We start from the raw sequence: 16,543 nt of genomic DNA on the forward strand, positions 1-16,543 counted from the left end.
TTTCCCAATGGACCTTACAATGAGTTCTCTGACTTCTTAGATAGAAGAAATACAGAGGGAGATCGTAGAGATTCAGAGATACATTGCTCGTCGACCAGAAGCATCAACATCGATCAACAGATGCAACAACAAATCGACCGATAGTCACAGACGAATATCGGTCGACGAAGCTACAAACCGAGGCAGGCTAGTACCAAAGGTGAAATCAGACATGTCTGATACACACAACCATGGAGAGGAGATCTTAGACGACGTATTTGTGCAAACATATATAATCCATGTAATCGAAAAAACTATCAAAATGAAAGAATTTACGAAACAAACTATAAGTATATGAAAGAACCCTTTTTTGCGATTCTTATGATGCAATTGGAGCTTATCGTTCTTATGTGTTTCCACGCCCCTTTAAGACCCCGAACATACGTCACACTCATAAGGAATCAGTTCCAACTTGAGAGTCTTGACGACAGATTGCAGAAGATAGAGAATGCAACTGCATCAATGAGGACAAATGGTGCAGAGGAGACGAAGCAATGAGAGACTTCACTGGTACATGGTTCAATAAGCACAGAGAAGAGATAAAGATTTTTTTCCCAACAAGTCCCACCTTTCCACATTACTAGCCAAATCACCTCCAAAGCCAAGCTAAATGACTATAACAAAGCGATAAGTGGGAGGCAACCCACTATTAGGTAATATTTAATTGGTTTTTATTAATTTAGTATTTATGTTGGTTTTTAATTATTGCAGGTCATAAAAAGAGCAACAAAATAAAAAGATCCGAGTAGACGATTGCCATGAGTATCGACCGACGAACCACTCCAGACATCGATCGACTGAACATCGCCTGCCGCGACCAATGTCAACACATTTACATCGATCGACATCTAATTCGGTATGCGATATCGTTCTTACTTGTTACATTGAGTCCTTATGCTTTAGTTATTCACATAACTCCGACTGAATTTACATTGGAGACAATGTAGTTTAAGTCTGGGGGGATGTTTACTGATATTAGTTTATTTATGAGTCTTATTAAAATGTTTTCAAAAAGAATTTTTATTGAGTCAAGAAGGAGATAATGAACTTGTTTGATTTTTGCTTATTATCTAACCACACCATTCTAGATTTACTAATTGCAGATATCACTAAAGATACCAAAATGGATCAACCTGTCAACTATGTTACACTTGCTAAGAATGCTTAAAGGAACCAAAGCTGACCTCCAACCTAATTGATCTCAACTCTGCTTGTCTTGGGGCTTGGTATACATGGGATCGGATACCGCAAACAAGTCTGGAAGGTAAAGCCTTGGTAGATTTATCACCCTCTTTCTCTCTATTTTTGAAATATAGAGATATAATTATAGATATAATTATAAAATATATATATATATATATATATATAATATAGCTAGAAATAGAAAAAAAAATTAGGAAGGAACTCGAACAGGACTTGGTGGCTACAACCATTAAGGCTTGCTTCATAAGAATTCTATAGGTAAAGGATTAGAACAGGACTTGGTGGCTACAACCATTAAGACTTGATTCACAAATAATCATAGGATATAGGTCAAAAAGAAGTAAACAGGATTTGGTGGCTAAAACCATTAAAGCTTGATTCATGGAAGCCTATCCAACGTTGGTCAATGATCTTGCAATAAAGCAGACTTTGACTAGGGGAGAAATTAGTAGAGAGAGAGGATAGAAACTATTGTTTACCTGCAGGTCCAGATACTTGTTTGAGCATCCTTGCAACCTGTGATCGATACCCCCAAGATAACGCCTACACTTTTATATTATGCAAGAATTGAGGTTGGTAGAGGGGATTGTCAGACATGATTTGCTAAGTTGTTGACTAGATGAACTTGGTTGCTAGACTAGGATATGGTATTTGTGTGCTTCTGAGATTAAGACTTTCTAAGGTGTTGATTCTAAGTTTTAAAATCTGTGAGTCCCTGCTGTTTTCAAACCTCTTTCAGAGAGACTGCCCGTATGTTTTGTTTGAGGACAAGCAAAAGGGTAAGTCTGGGGGAGTTGATAGACCATGGATTTGACGCACTTTTACCCATGGTTTATAAGTGTTTTAACTACTATTTATTATATTATTGAGTCTATTTAGTATATTTATAGGATCAGATTTTGGAGCATTTTGGAGATATTTGGAGTAAGCATCCGAGATGACCATCGAGTACGACCATCGGTCGACATTGAAGAGGAATAATTGATCGATGTTCACATCATTACATCGATCGATAGCGAAGCGCGCAGAAAGCTCGTTTGGTCTCATCCAACTTAGAGCCCAAGTCTTCACCAATTTACAAGATTACCACGGACGAGTTTTAACCTAATTATATAAGCTTTGCTAACATGTTAGAGGCAAAGTGTGCTTTCTTGTTTTACTATTTTCACAGCAAATGTTTCTAGGATTTTTAGTAGATTGGATAGAAGATCCAAAGAGATTTGTGATTGGAACTCCATTGATATCTATCTATTTATCTATGCAGTTTTTATACTTTATTGCTGTTATGAATTGTTTAGTCATGTCTGAGTAGTTCTCTTTGTTATATTTAGGGTTTAAATAGGTTATGAGGGATTATCCACAACTATAGATTTCTAAGTTGTGATATTCATCTTTAGGATTGTCATTAATGTATGTTTCTAGATTAGCTGCCTAGAACTTGCCCTAGGAGTTGTAGACATAAGCAATAGCTTGCATCTCACCCTGAATCCATCCTAACTGAGCTAAGATTGCTAGAGTAAGGCGAGAGCTGGTCTAGGAAACTTAGTGAGCACATTCAACCCGCGCATTAACGCTTGACCAAAAGCGTTGATCGATATTCCAATCTAATAATCGGTCGACGTTTCAACAAGTGTAACGATCGATATTCCTATAGAATCATCGATCAACACTGGACAAACTTAGAAAGCGAGAGCCTAATGGTTTCTTATTAAGTGTTTGAGCTATAATATCATGCATACAACTTATTAGGTATCTGTAGGATTATAACCCTGATTTCGTGAATAAAAACCCTAAGTCTAGTTACTTTCATCTAAGTACCAAAACCCTAATCAATCAATCGAGCAACCACCTTGCTCATAAACCTGTCTTTTACATTTAATCATAATCAACCTAGCTTAATCAACTTAATTATATTTATTAGGTTTCCTAACTCCATGAGAATTCGATCACTAAGTATTACAACTGAACCTCTTATTTGAGAGTAATTCACTCCTTACGGTAATTTGAGTGAGATCAATTTGACGTCGCAGCACAAACAAATTTGGTTGAAGCATTATCATGCTTCAGTCCAGACTTGCTCCCGCAGTGAGATATTTTATGTCATTTGCTTTCATCTTACATTACTGTTATGTATTAACCTATGTTTTTGGTTTAATTTTCTTTTATATACGGTTTATCTCTATCCTGTAAACTTTGTTTCACGGACAAAAGTAAAATTGGTTCCTTGTATAGTTGTTATGTGTGTTAACGTCCCCCCTTTCCCTCCCCCCCCCCCACTTAGCTAGGCATTGTGGACATACACAGGAATTAAATGGCTATATGTTCGTGTGGAATATGCCATACTATATCGCTAGCATGTATAGAATAGTACCACAATTGATGAAACTCAATCTCATAAGTCATTTATGAATTCATATGCCTATTATATATGGTATTTATGATAGTATCAAATCACCAAAACACTTATTTATTTCTTAGTATGTCTAATGTTTTCAAACAATTTTTATCCAACTGTGTACCAATGCATAAGTTCACCAGTTTTTCTCGTCACAATTTTTTTTGCATCCAAATTCACAAACTCTCAGTAGATACACCCATATGCAAGACCTTTTCTACTACATTATAGCCCTTAAGAGATTAGCTGGTAACAGATTTTTGGCATACTCTATATAATGTATGTGTAGGATATTTGTTTATTTTCTATCAGTTTCAGTTAGCTTTAACCTTTGCTGGACAAAACTGCTGCAAGTTGGACGGTTTGCTTGAAATTTACAAGCACAATTGACAAGAAACCGGGTATTTCATTTATATTACACATGTCGCACCTATTAACAACATAAGCTACATACTATTTACAGATGATGTAACTAAATATGTGTTCGTGTCGAGTATGATGTACTATATCAGAAGCATGTATTGTATAATAACACAATGGATGAAATCCAACCTAATACAGAGTTTACTAATTGTATGCCTATTCTATATTGTATTTGGGATCCTATGGAGTCATCCAAACATTCATTAACTTCTTAGGATGTCTATTGTTTATAACAAGTTTCATCTATTAGTGTACATACTCATAAGTACACAAGTTATCTGGTCACAAATTTTTGCATCCAAATTCACAAACTCTCAGTAGATACACCCATATGCAAGACCTTCTTCTACTACATTATGGCCCTTGAAAGGTTAGCTGGTTGCTGACTTTTGGCCTACTCTATAGAATGTTTGTGTGCTGGACAAAACTGATGCAAGTTGGGCAGTTTGCTCAAAATTTACAAGCACAATTGACGGGAAAACGGGCTTTGTATATATATTACACAAAAACCAAAGATTTACACATGGCACACCTATTAACAATATCAGCTACATACTATTTACATATGATGTAATAGCCTATATGTTCGTGTCGAGTATGCCATACTATATCGTAAGCTTGTATAATATAGTAACACAATGGATGAAACTCAACTTCATACATAGTTTACAAATTTGTATGCATATTCTATATGTATGGGATCGCCCAAACAGTCATTTACTTTTTAGCAGGTCTATTGTGTTAAAATAAAGATTGTATTGTTTGGATATAGATGTAATAGTCTATGTCTATGCGATAAGTGTTGTATAAAGGAAGGAGCACATGGATTTTAGATTTGTGAATTTATTTAGATTACCCTAAAGAGTGACTTTATTCTCAAATAAGAGGTTCAGTTGTAGTACTTACGAATTGAATCCACATGGAGCGTGGGCACACAATAAACTCAAGCAGTTGCGATTAAACTAGGTACATAAGATTATAAAACAGTAAATAAAGTAAAGCAGAGAACAAGGTAATTGTACAGTTGATTGATGAGTTGTTTAATGGAAGGAGGGTTACTAGACTTAGGTTTCCAATCACGTTATCAGAATAATAATCTATAGATTCTAAGGGATTGATCCTACAACTCGATTTCAGAAAGCAAGTAATCCAGCTCTCGCATGCAATTACTAATCAGATGATTAAGTCTTTGTTCCAGCTCTCGCATGCAAACAAAGAATGAGCGTCGATCGATACTATTGGCTAGGTATCGACCGATGCTTCCTCAGACAAGCATTAACGTCATAATCGATATTTTCACTAGATGCCTAGACCAGCTCTCGCATGTGCCTAACAATCTACCTCAGCAGGATTCAGTTTAGGTAATAGACCATGCTCTCGTGTGCGTCTAACTATCATATGGTCAAGTTTCTAGTTAATTACTCTAGAAACAAGGAGTAAGAACAATCCTATTGAAGGATACAATAAATCACTCTATAAATTCTATATTTCAGAAATTCATTCTAAACCCTAGAAAATCTCTTAATCTAGCAGGTAAATCTACTCAGACATGATAGTTGTCACAGATATCGTAGAAAGAAAATGAATATATATATAAAATATAAAACCAAAACCAATGGAATTCCAAGAAGACTCTGAAGGAGTTCTTCTCTTTTCTTCAACATAAAACTAAGAACATAATAAGGTCAAGAAAGTGTAGCCGTCAACAATGGCTTATAAAATATATAAATAGGGTTTAAGTCGTCCAGGGGCATTCTGGTAATTTATGGTGGCTTCGGAGCTTAAGTCGGTCATGAATTAGGCTCGGCCCGTCTTCTAGGATCACCGTCGTTCGACACCAAGGCTGTGTCGTCGATCAACACTCCTTCTAATCCTCGACAGCTTCCTCTGGTGAGGCAAACGTACCACTCTTCGGTAAAACAGACATAACTTATGATATAGGATGCTGACTGACCTCAAACCGGTGGAATTGGAATGCTAACGAAAATATATATCTTATGTCAAAATATGGGCTTGATCCATAGTATATCAATTTGGATCATTAACCTCTCTCTCTCACACACGCCGTAAAGAAGATTTCGGTGATGTTTGTGCGCAGATGGTCCTATCCATCAATTGCAACCAGAACATGGATATATTTTATTATTTTTCCTATGAATATTGAGCATAATCACTTTAATGTTATATGGGTTGAGTCAACATAAAACATTTAATAATAACTAAACTAATTTTGGGTCACATTACCCCGTACGAACATGCTGTCTTAGCCACTGATCTGAAATGTTTAAAGTTGACAAAAAAAATAAAAGTTTGCGTCTGAGTGCATCTCACTTTCATGTACTGATTTTCAAATCATTTTTTTTCTTGTTTGGAGAATCATTTCATCTTCTTCAGTATCATTTCAAGTAATTTGTGACACGTGAAAAGGAAGAATAAATATTGAATGGTTCTAATTGAATTTGTTGGCCGGTCCATTTGTTGCTGATACAAACAGCTAGAACATACACATGTAGAACGTGTTCAATGTATTCCATTGGCTTTTTCCATCTTTCCAGATATTTTTCTCAATTTTAAATCCTTATATTGCAGAATATTCAGTTGGTTGATATTGATGACACGATGTCGAAGGTGATATCCACTAGCTTAACTTTATAAAAATCAAATGTACTTATCGAAACAAAAGAGGCAACAAAAGACACACACATAGAGTTGAGTTAACTTTTTCCATTGCTGATCTCTAAAGAACAAAAGTTTCAATCTTCTAAGAAGCAAAGCTTTAATCTTTTTGTTCTCTCTTAAAGAGTTAAACCAAAATGTATGAAGGAACTGAGACTCAAATGACAAACACAAAAACAAGAACTTGAGAATTCAAAAACAAACAATGAGTAAACAAGCAACTTTCTCATCTCACTAATCTAAACCCTTCAGTTTTACACCTCAACGACTAACTACTGCTATATATACATTTGCTCACTTGCAACTTCTCTTTTGTTTCTATGTCTCTGCATGACTCAAAAAAAGGTCTCAGTCTTTGTACCCAAAACCCATCAGTGATGACTTCTCCTAAAAAATTATCTCATGTTTTGACTGCAGATGGCAATGGTCGGTGTTGCGTTTGTCTCGCTGAGCCTTTCAACACTTGGTTTATCCTACTGAAGACCACTTTCAGCGGTATACAAGCTACAACCGTTTCCTTTGCCTTTCCTGTTGTCTGCATCTTGCTTCTTCCCGTCAGCTTCTGGCTCGTTAGAGTAGAGAGCCGCCTTGTCTTTATCGATACCAAAGAAGAAGACGATTTCTTCTTTGACTTTCCAAAAGCGCCCTGTGATTTCCTCTTCTTGCTCTTCTTTTCGGACAATAATGGCTTCGCCTTCACAACATCTTGAGACATCACCGTACCATTGCAATATCCTTCTTCTTTCAAGGCCTCAACACTTACAGGATGCCCGACAATAGCTTTCCCATTCAACTCACTCATTCGAGAAACCAGAGGAACACGGGGTTTGTTAGAGCTGGCTTTCACCTCAATCTTCACTTCGAACAGCGCAGGAAGAGGCAAAGGACTGCTGTTATTAGCTTCTTCGCCGTACACAAATCTTCTTGCTTCTTGTTTCTTGCTCATCTGCCTTGAGTTCCTCTTCCCTTTAAGTTGCCACTCAGAAGTGCTCTTCTCAATCCTGTTCAAATCACAGATGACAAGCTGTTTATCTGGTGGATTTGTACTACAAGCAGATCCATTAACTGCCTTTCCGGTCAGTGGAACATCATGTAGTTGGTAAGAAGGATCATCCTCCGCAGAGACTGATAAGCTGGAAATGTCACTGTCTTTTGCCTTGGCTCCAACAACATTCTCGCATGAAACCCCGGTGCTGTCTGAACTATTGTTGATAACGACAGAGACACTTTTCCTGGATTCCACAGGCTCCATTCCAGAGGTGTCAGGGACACAGACTATAGTCGTGCTCTCTAGCACCTTAGTCAGTTGCCTGCGTCGGGTTTTTCTTTTAGAGCAGTCATTAGCATTTATGACTACTTGTGATCTTTTTCTTTTCAGTGACAACGGGGAGCATGCCTTGTCTCCTCCATTGGAGACTGAATCACAACCCACTAGTTGCCTGCAAACGACAATAGCACCGACATCATGTTCTTTGCCAATATCCTCAAGCCCTCTCATTCGCTTGATTCCTTCAGTCCCATCATCTTCTGAGTCATTCGGTGTTCTTCTTCTTCTCTTTGGCTGCACCTTCAGCAACGTTTCTTGGAAAGACATAGTGGGGTCGGGAGCTGAATCCAATCCATCTTCTTCAGAGCTACAGAGATGTGCATTCTCAATCTGGAGAGCAATGTTGATGGCGTTTTCTCGGCGAGTAAGCTTGGCAGTCTTCTTCTTAGTAGCCTTTGCAGCAGCAACAGCCTTTGCTTTCTCAATGTGAGCATCATACTCTCCACAACGAAAGGCCTTGACGCTCTTGGACTTTTCAAGGACATACCACTCCCTGGAGTCAATAACGAATCAAGTAACCAAAAACACAATGATTCTAGATATCTTTGAAATGGTCTTAAAAGAGTAGACTCACACGTTAACGTCGTCACGACCTAGAAGCTTTATAGGAGTGCCTACTTGTGGAGTAAGCAGAGAGGTTTCAGGAAGTTCCTCAAGAAGCAGAGTTTGTGCGGGCCACCATGAGGCGTTACGGAGGCGAACCCAGACTAATCTTCCAACCGACGCATTAATGGCCTTCAAGTTTAGGTCATCATTACCCTCCATTACCCACAAAGAACACAACCCCACCCCAGAGCTGCAAAAAAAAAATCGAAACTTTAGAATCTTGAAAACCTCAATGGAAGTCTCTCTCCTTTGAATCCTGCAACCAAGAAAAACCCCACCAACATGCAACCACAATGGATGAGCTGGTGGTCAAAGAAGGAGATCTGGGAAGAGAACCTACACTGAAGAAGCAGGGATCTCTGCGGCGTTTCTTGTCTATGCAGAGTTAGGTTTCTCTTATCTGTTTATCAATCAGCACCCCGCATTTCCCTTCAGTTTTGAGAAGGGTCAGAGAGAGTAAGAGGAGGTGAAGGGCAGAGGAGAGAGAAACGGCTTCTTCTGTATGGAGAGAGGTGAAAGAAGCATATTCAAGATGAGACTACAGAAGTGAACGACGCCGTTTTAGGGAACTGTGACTGTGAGTCAAATAAACTGTGACTTCTATGTTTAAGACATCTCAAAGGTGTCAACTTTGATAACAATGACGGTGACTTTGATCAAACAACTTTCCAAATTTTCATACTTTTATGCTTTTCCAACAGTTAAAATCTACACAAACTGTGTCTGTGTAAATGTTGTTAGACTCTTTTAACTGTACCAATCCAAGAACAAGACAGAGAAAGTAAGGACGAAGCAAAACAGCAAGAGAAAGTTCCTGCTACTGCTGTTACGTCTGATTGCTTGTGAAAGCTCCACGTTCTTCGTTGCCTCCACCGCCTGCATTTTTAGTGTCAAATCTGAGTGAGAAACAGGCCGACAAGATACACACACAAAGAGAGAGAGATCCCCTAATCCTGACAATGGCACTGACACATACAAATGGGGTTTTAGCAACTTAGCACAGCTGAAAACAGTAACAGCGTAACATGACCAATATGAAGTTTCTTTCCCGTTTATAAAATTCCAATTCGAGGTAGCAATGAGAGGCATCATGCATAAAGAGCAGGGAAATTCTACTAAGAAAACACAGGGTTTGACTTTGAGAGGAGTTGATAAGTACTAACCTGGTCATATAGAAACTCTATCTGTTGGGCTTGTTGCAGAACATGAGTTGCCATCAAGTGGTTCAATGCAGACATCTCCACCATCTTAGTCTCCGTCTGCCTCGCACCATCTAAAAGATTACTTAGCTCCACCTACAAAAATTACATAAATTGTCAAGATTTAGCAAGTACAAAACACATGCAAGTTTTAATTAACCATATAGAGTTGTCTTGTTACCTGAAGGGCTTGTGTTTCATCGTCTAAAAGTTGTTGTTGTTGTTGTATTCTACGAGGCTGGGCTTGAATTTCATCTGGTTCTACGGCCTCCGGATTTGCCAGAGTTGTATGAACTGCACTTGCATCCTTTGCGTTCCTCTTGGCCAGAGTTGTATGAACTGCACTTGCAAAGCTCGGTTAATAATATCTTGGAAACGAGTAGCTCTAAGCTGATCAAACTGTGAAGTGACTGAATGAAGCTTTTCGCTCAGAATCAAAACCTTCCAACGTAAAACTACCATTACGTCTACACATCTGAACGGAAAAAAATCTATAACAATAAAGTTGGGTTACTACATTGGCTCATACTCATACCACTCCATGTTTGTGTGCTATAGTATCCGAGCATTGAAGTTATCCTCATCCTTTGGAGTTTGATTCTTCATTTCTAATGCTGTTCTTGAGAATATCGATCTGTTCTTTGCAAGCTTTAATAAAAGCAGTAGTAATCTGCAAATAAAAGATTTTCTCGATGATACTACACAAAGTTATCGATCCAATCAACACAAAAGAGATAAAAGAAATGTAAGATCAAAATAATAACTCCCTCCCTCTCTATCTAAAATATTAATATACATTCATCTTCCTGAGTTGTCTGAATGGTGAGATGCTACTTTTCTTAAGAATCATATGATATGGTCTGAAGCCTAGATAGTAACTTCAATAGCTATCTAAAGTGATAATTAATAATATACATTCATCTTCCTGAGTTTTTCTCAATGGTGAGATGCTACTTTATTCAAGAACCATATAATATGGTCTCAAGCTGCAACAAAATTCATATAATATGGTCTCAAGCCTAATAAGCTCAGATGAGTTACTTCATGTTCAATGCTATCCTTTTCATGTTCAGTAGTCCGGTGCAGATCAACATAATCCTTACGATGCTTCATCATAAACTGATCCAACTCCTTGATGCTTTCCAGCTAAACCAACATCACACAAAAGACAAGACAAGATGCTAAATCTAATCAAACATCTTTCTTAAAAATGCTGAATCAGCAGCTCTAGTGAAAGAAAGGAGATGTCACCTTTGGCTTATGTATGATAAAAGACGCCATTGTCGATGCCTTTAACGTCCCTCATTTCTCACCAAGACTGACCCCATTGGATGTTTGGGGGTAGTTAAACAACACCCAGTGTCCAAGTTAGCAAGACCTTTTTGTCCTAGACAGACGTTGATTGAATGCATAAGTTTAATAATATAGGAACAATCTGATCATTGTTGGACACACACACACACACACACACACACGAGAACAGATGCAACACAACATCATCTGTCAACATCGTCAGCAAATACTCTTACACACACGATAACATATCAAATTAGGATTCTATTACACAAATGAAAAGACATGTGATGATTTCTCAAGGCATCTCAACAAACACAAGTTCGCATGTGCTTGAAGCTCGGGAAGAAAGTGTCAACTCCTTGATCATCTCAAGGTTTGGAACATCATGTTCATTTGTATCAGCCCAAATCGTTGCTGTCCTTAAGTGACGAGCGTTTTTCAAAATATAAACCGCAATATCTCTATCTTGTGGTCTCCCAAAGTATCCTTCCCAGTTCAAAATCTGTAGACTGGACAGCAAGCATTCAGGAACAGAACTCGGTTGGTTCCAGAAACCCATCTCATTGGTCTTTAAATCTGCATGTAACTTAAGAAGACCACCAAGCAGAAGACGAATTAGATTTAATTAAAAACTATATTTGTTTACTGATTGATTGTTAATCCAAAGAAACTTACATCTAGTTGAGAGATGACTAAGACTCTTAAGTTAGGAGAATCTTTGAGAAACTGAGCAAGGACATTCGACGAATCATCTTTGCAAATACATAGCGTCAGATGTTCAAGCTGGTCGAAAACAATACCATCACCATACACATCCTGCCCGCACCCACAAATATTATAAACTTCATTAACAAGATTGAAGACTTGCAATTGATAAAAGTAAAAACTAAGTGAATACCTCTGAGCATACTGTAAGATGCTTGACAGATGTGACTGATCCAATAACATTCTTGACAGCAAAGGATACAACATCCACATGTGCTTTCTTCAGCTTAGGCATATTCTTAACCAAACAAGGACTATCATTCCAATCCGCAAGTTGGAGATATTCCAAACAAGGAGTATCAATCTCATACCGCTCCAATGAGGACCAATAATAAGATATATGCAAGCACAACTTCCGCAAAGACGGGACGCTAATAGTGAACTCTTGGATACTTTCATCCTCACGGAACCACACCTCTAGATCTTCAAGGACAGGACATATCGAAAGAAGCGCTTCAAAGGGTTTTTGATCTTCGTATACCACAAGCTCAAGTAGCAAAGTTTTCAAAGAGGGAAGACAAGCCTTGGAGGGAACATCCATGAGCGTCAAGAATCTGAGTTTCAAGACCACGAGAGATTTGCAAGTAAACAAGCAATTGGGAACCATGTTTTCTTTCTTATCAGAAGAATAAGAAACGTCCAGCTCACGTAGATGGCGAGATACTGCAATCTCAACCCATTGTCTGATATCTTCAGGTTTAATGTTTTTCTCTCTTGACTCGTACAAGGAAAGAAGGAAGCTTTCTATGACCGGAGCTCTGTGTAATGGCAGATTCTTGTTGATAAAGTCCTTAAGTACAAGGAGAGACTCGTCTCTATCAGTGAACTCAAGTTTAGGCAAATACATCCAAAGAAACTTCCATCGCTTAGAGAGGATGCAAGTGGATACAGCAACCTCTGTTGGAACTAACGATAGTATCCTCACCAACAGTTCATCAGGCAATCTACTTATGTTGTCCATTTCTTACAAATACAAGATACCCTTCAAGAACACAAAGACGATAAGAAACAAATAAGGATTTGTCTTTCAGACCATTAGACAAGGACTGATCTAAACTAAGACAATGACTCTCACCTTGTGAACAGCTGCTCCACGGACAGAACTAGAATAGCGGTTTATTTGGATTGAAAAGACAGTTTGTTTTTCTCAGGAGATTCGGAGAAGAGGGTCTCAAGTCAAGACTGTCAGTAGAGAGGATCCGAGAGAAAGGGTATCTATCTCCGTTAAAAAGAAAAAGTTGGAGAGTTACTTCAAGAGCAAGAGAACTCTTAGAAAGAAACGACACCGTTTGGGACCTAAAGTTATCGCCTTTTAGGCCAATCTCTCGTTAACATCGAGGCGACTCACTGTGAGAGAAGAGAACTCTTATCTGAAGAAGAGAACGAAACGGCACTGTTTTGGGGGTCGTAAAGTTCATTCCTTAAGGTTAATCACTCTCGTTGACGTGCCTCTTCAGAGACAAATCTCAAACCTTTCACGACAAAAGGTTCCAAAGTTGGTCATCATGACGGGTTAGTTCGATCAAATGCCTTCATACCTTTTTTTTTGTTTTAACATCAAGTTTGAGCAATTGATGTCGGATTTTCTGATGTAGAGTACAAGGAGGAACAGGAGATGGAGATTGAAGCTCTTGAATCTATACTTGCTGATGACTTCAAAGGTGTTTTCTTCCTTCTTGAGAATTTTAGTTTCCTTTGTCTATTCAATGAACAAGTCTTCTTTACTACCTTGTCTTGACTTGTGTGGCAGAGATTCATTCTAGTGAAAGTGGGCTTAATACTTCTAACCGATGCTTTCAGATAACAGTCACTCCTCAGGTATTATATTTCATCTCACCCTCTTTCAGTAATTTGCCACTATCTTTGATTCTTCTTTGCTCTCCCTCCATAGGATGATGATGATCTGGAGGAGTCATCAATCCCACCAGGTTACTACTCTTTAAGAAGATCCCTTATGCCTCTGATATGCTTTTTTCAGTCTTAGAGCTCTCAAATTTGTCTTTGCAGTTCAGCTGGGTTTTGTTTTCTCCCACACAGAAAATTATCCGGATGAGGTTCCACTTTTGGATGTTAAAAGGTGATTAATTACTTCCACCCTTTTTTTATTAACAAAGATATGTGATGATTGAGTGTTCTTCCTCCAGTATCCGAGGAATCCATGTTAGTGATCTCACCATCTTGAAAGAGAAGCTTGAACAAGAGGTAAAGATCTCCCTTTCAACTTTAGTGTTTGATGATGATAAGAACTCTTCATGATAGGCAGCAGAAAATCTTGGAATGGCCATGATGTATACATTGGTCTCATCAGCAAAGGACTGGTTGTCTGAACACTATGGGCAAGACGATGGAGATGACTATGCCGAGGAAGAAACTGCCAAAGAGGATGAGGTATTGTTGTCTGCTCTGCTTTTTTCATGAGCTATATATGCTGTTCTCTTCCTGTCTAAATACATGTTGATTCAGGTTATTATTCCTCATGGAGAACCTGTTACGCTGGAGACGTTTGTGGCATGGAGAGAGAGATATGAGGCGGAGCTTGCACTTGAGCGAGCCAAGTGAGTAACTTTTCCTCCATATTCTTGTTCCCCTTGCTCTCATTTGTATACACTAATGAATAAGTATTGTTATTGAATAAACATCCCAAGGCTGATGCCTGAGTCTGCTCTTACGGCGCCTAAGGAGAAGAAGCTTACAGGAAGACAGTGGTTTGAGAGTGGCAAAGCGGTATTTCTCAGAAATCTACTTTTTCACAACAGATACCTGTTGTTGTTAACCATCCCATTTTTTCAGAGAGGAACAGTGGTCGCTGCTCATCAAGAATCTGAGGAGGAAGATGATGAAGACATTGACTTTGAAGACGATGACTTTGAAGGTAAAATGGTCTTTTTCTGTTTGGTTTGGTTTCCACGCTGAAGCAATGTTTCTTAAAGGATCATATTTGTTTTTTTTTTTTTTTGATACACAGATGATGAAGAAGACATGCTTGAGCACTACTTGGCGGAGAAATCTGATGCAAGGGCCTGAAGCTAGGGAAAGCTTTACATAATGATTTTTCAAGCTTTTTTTCTGAATAGAGATCAGGATCACCTTTCATTGAGCAGCATTATTCAATCTCATATCCTCAGTTTTCCAAGCTTTGATATGCTCAAGACTTACCTCGAGACTTGTATTTCTCATATATCACTTTCACAGTCTGTCATTTATAAGAATGCCACTGAGATTTTGTAACTTTTTTGCTAGTATCAGAGCACAAAGCAGTTCTCTCAGATCAAATATCAAAAGACTGAGTAGTTGAATTCTTATTTAGAAACCCCTTGTTGAAGCTGTTGTGAGTCAATTCAGTATGTCCCCTTATTATAACTCTTTTTGACCAATCTAGTAAAACTGCCAATACCAGAGCAAGTTCTTCCTGCCAATATCTATCTAAGACTCATTTTCAACATCTTTCGGTTCTGTTTAGACTTTTAGAGACGCATTGCTGTATTTCTAAAGCTTCAACAATAAGAAATTGTGCCAAAATTAGCCAGTCTTTCTGGTGGGTGATATTTAATTGAAATAAAGATCTGAGATAATAATAAGTCATTGATAGTTTGTCATGTTCTCGTTCACATTCATGCATTGTTATTCGTCATGGAAGCGAGTCAAAGCCACATTGTGAATATTTAAACTATGTTGATTTGCATACGTTCTGCAATTTAAAGTATAAAATCCACATCACTCTGCTTTTTCAAGATTTTAAATAATCGGTGGTGCATTTTGCAGATTATGGCTCAAATTCTCTAATTAAAATTTGTATTATTCAGGAAAAGTCTTGAAAAATAATAAAAAAACCTCCAATATATAAATAATGTGGTCCTTAGAATCAAACCAGCCATGAGGAATACAAATAGAATCACCCATCAAAAAAGACAAAAGAGTCAGTAAGATGATAGATTTCGCAAATATGATTGGATAACAACAACTCATCGGTGTCAACATTTCAAATCATTTTATTTACAGCCACGAAGTGGAGGACTGACTATATATCTGTTCTGATTTCCTTAGTGTTAAAAGACTTGGACCACACTTTCATTTTTTCATCTTTGACTTTTCTTTCAATATGTTCTTTTCTCACATAAATATGAGTGATCATGACTATATAGATGTATTTGTGATCATACAATTTATAATGACACGTGTAAACGCTGTGACTTTCTTCAAAGAAAACTAAAAAATATGTCAACTTGTTATGAACCAGATCGTGGATGGTTCATAACCAAGAGATTATGATTTGTAATCTTTTCATTTATCTATGACGGTGTAATCTCCTATATAAGGAACCTCTATGTTATGAATAAAGATAGACTTTTCCATTACTTTTATAACACGTTATCAGCACGAAACTCTAAATCTCTAAGCTAATACCCAAATCGAAAAACCCTAAAACCCTAACCCTAGCCAGCGATCCGACGAACCCTAAACCCCGATCGCGTCTCTTGTTCCCGCATCTGTTCCAGCTCGCGTCCCCGATCAGCTTCAGCCCAAGGCGTTCCTGATCCTAGCTCAGACGTTCGCGACCCGAGAGCAGCTCCAGCACGCGACCTCTTCCTCGTTCGCGACAGCATCAGACAGCTC

The 16,543-nt window shown here is 38.1% G+C and overlaps 4 protein-coding genes across 5 annotated transcripts; 1 reads left to right on the forward strand and 3 right to left on the reverse strand.

The window, feature by feature from the left end:
* Positions 1 to 6,835: 6,835 nt before the first annotated feature.
* On the reverse strand, positions 6,836 to 9,028 carry LOC106301122 (uncharacterized protein At1g51745; the record flags this gene model as incomplete). The annotated part of the gene is given in 3 exon segments (XM_013737448.1): positions 6,836 to 8,556; positions 8,638 to 8,859; positions 8,898 to 9,028. Coding segments are annotated over 3 exon segments (1,698 nt in total). The 3' UTR covers positions 6,836 to 7,136.
* A 388-nt stretch (positions 9,029 to 9,416) lies between these two features.
* On the reverse strand, positions 9,417 to 11,276 carry LOC106301005 (syntaxin-81). Its single transcript, XM_013737305.1, is given in 7 exon segments — positions 9,417 to 9,545; positions 9,833 to 9,964; positions 10,050 to 10,202; positions 10,205 to 10,309; positions 10,404 to 10,538; positions 10,910 to 11,014; positions 11,120 to 11,276. Coding segments are annotated over 7 exon segments (789 nt in total). The 5' UTR covers positions 11,150 to 11,276.
* Positions 11,277 to 11,401: 125 nt separating this feature from the next.
* LOC106301004 (FBD-associated F-box protein At5g38590-like) lies at positions 11,402 to 12,911 on the reverse strand (the record flags this gene model as incomplete). Its single annotated transcript, XM_013737304.1, is given in 3 exon segments — positions 11,402 to 11,750; positions 11,840 to 11,980; positions 12,063 to 12,911. Coding segments are annotated over 3 exon segments (1,260 nt in total). The 3' UTR covers positions 11,402 to 11,459.
* Positions 12,912 to 13,212: 301 nt separating this feature from the next.
* On the forward strand, positions 13,213 to 15,289 carry LOC106301006 (RWD domain-containing protein 1). Of its 2 annotated transcripts, none has more exons than XM_013737306.1 (11): positions 13,213 to 13,441; positions 13,525 to 13,590; positions 13,680 to 13,747; positions 13,821 to 13,857; positions 13,937 to 14,006; positions 14,074 to 14,131; positions 14,189 to 14,317; positions 14,393 to 14,484; positions 14,575 to 14,653; positions 14,720 to 14,801; positions 14,895 to 15,289. In XM_013737306.1, the coding sequence occupies exons 1-11, from the start codon at positions 13,435 to 13,437 to the stop codon at positions 14,951 to 14,953; spliced, it is 747 nt and encodes a 248-aa protein (XP_013592760.1). In that variant the 5' UTR covers positions 13,213 to 13,434; the 3' UTR covers positions 14,954 to 15,289. The 2 variants fall into 2 exon arrangements, with proteins under 2 accessions (XP_013592760.1, XP_013592761.1); XM_013737307.1 differs by having other exon boundaries at positions 13,218 to 13,441; positions 13,967 to 14,006.
* Positions 15,290 to 16,543: the final 1,254 nt, after the last annotated feature.

This window comes from Brassica oleracea, chromosome C6 (assembly GCF_000695525.1).
Source record: "Brassica oleracea var. oleracea cultivar TO1000 chromosome C6, BOL, whole genome shotgun sequence".
NCBI classification, from domain to species: domain Eukaryota; kingdom Viridiplantae; phylum Streptophyta; class Magnoliopsida; order Brassicales; family Brassicaceae; genus Brassica; species Brassica oleracea.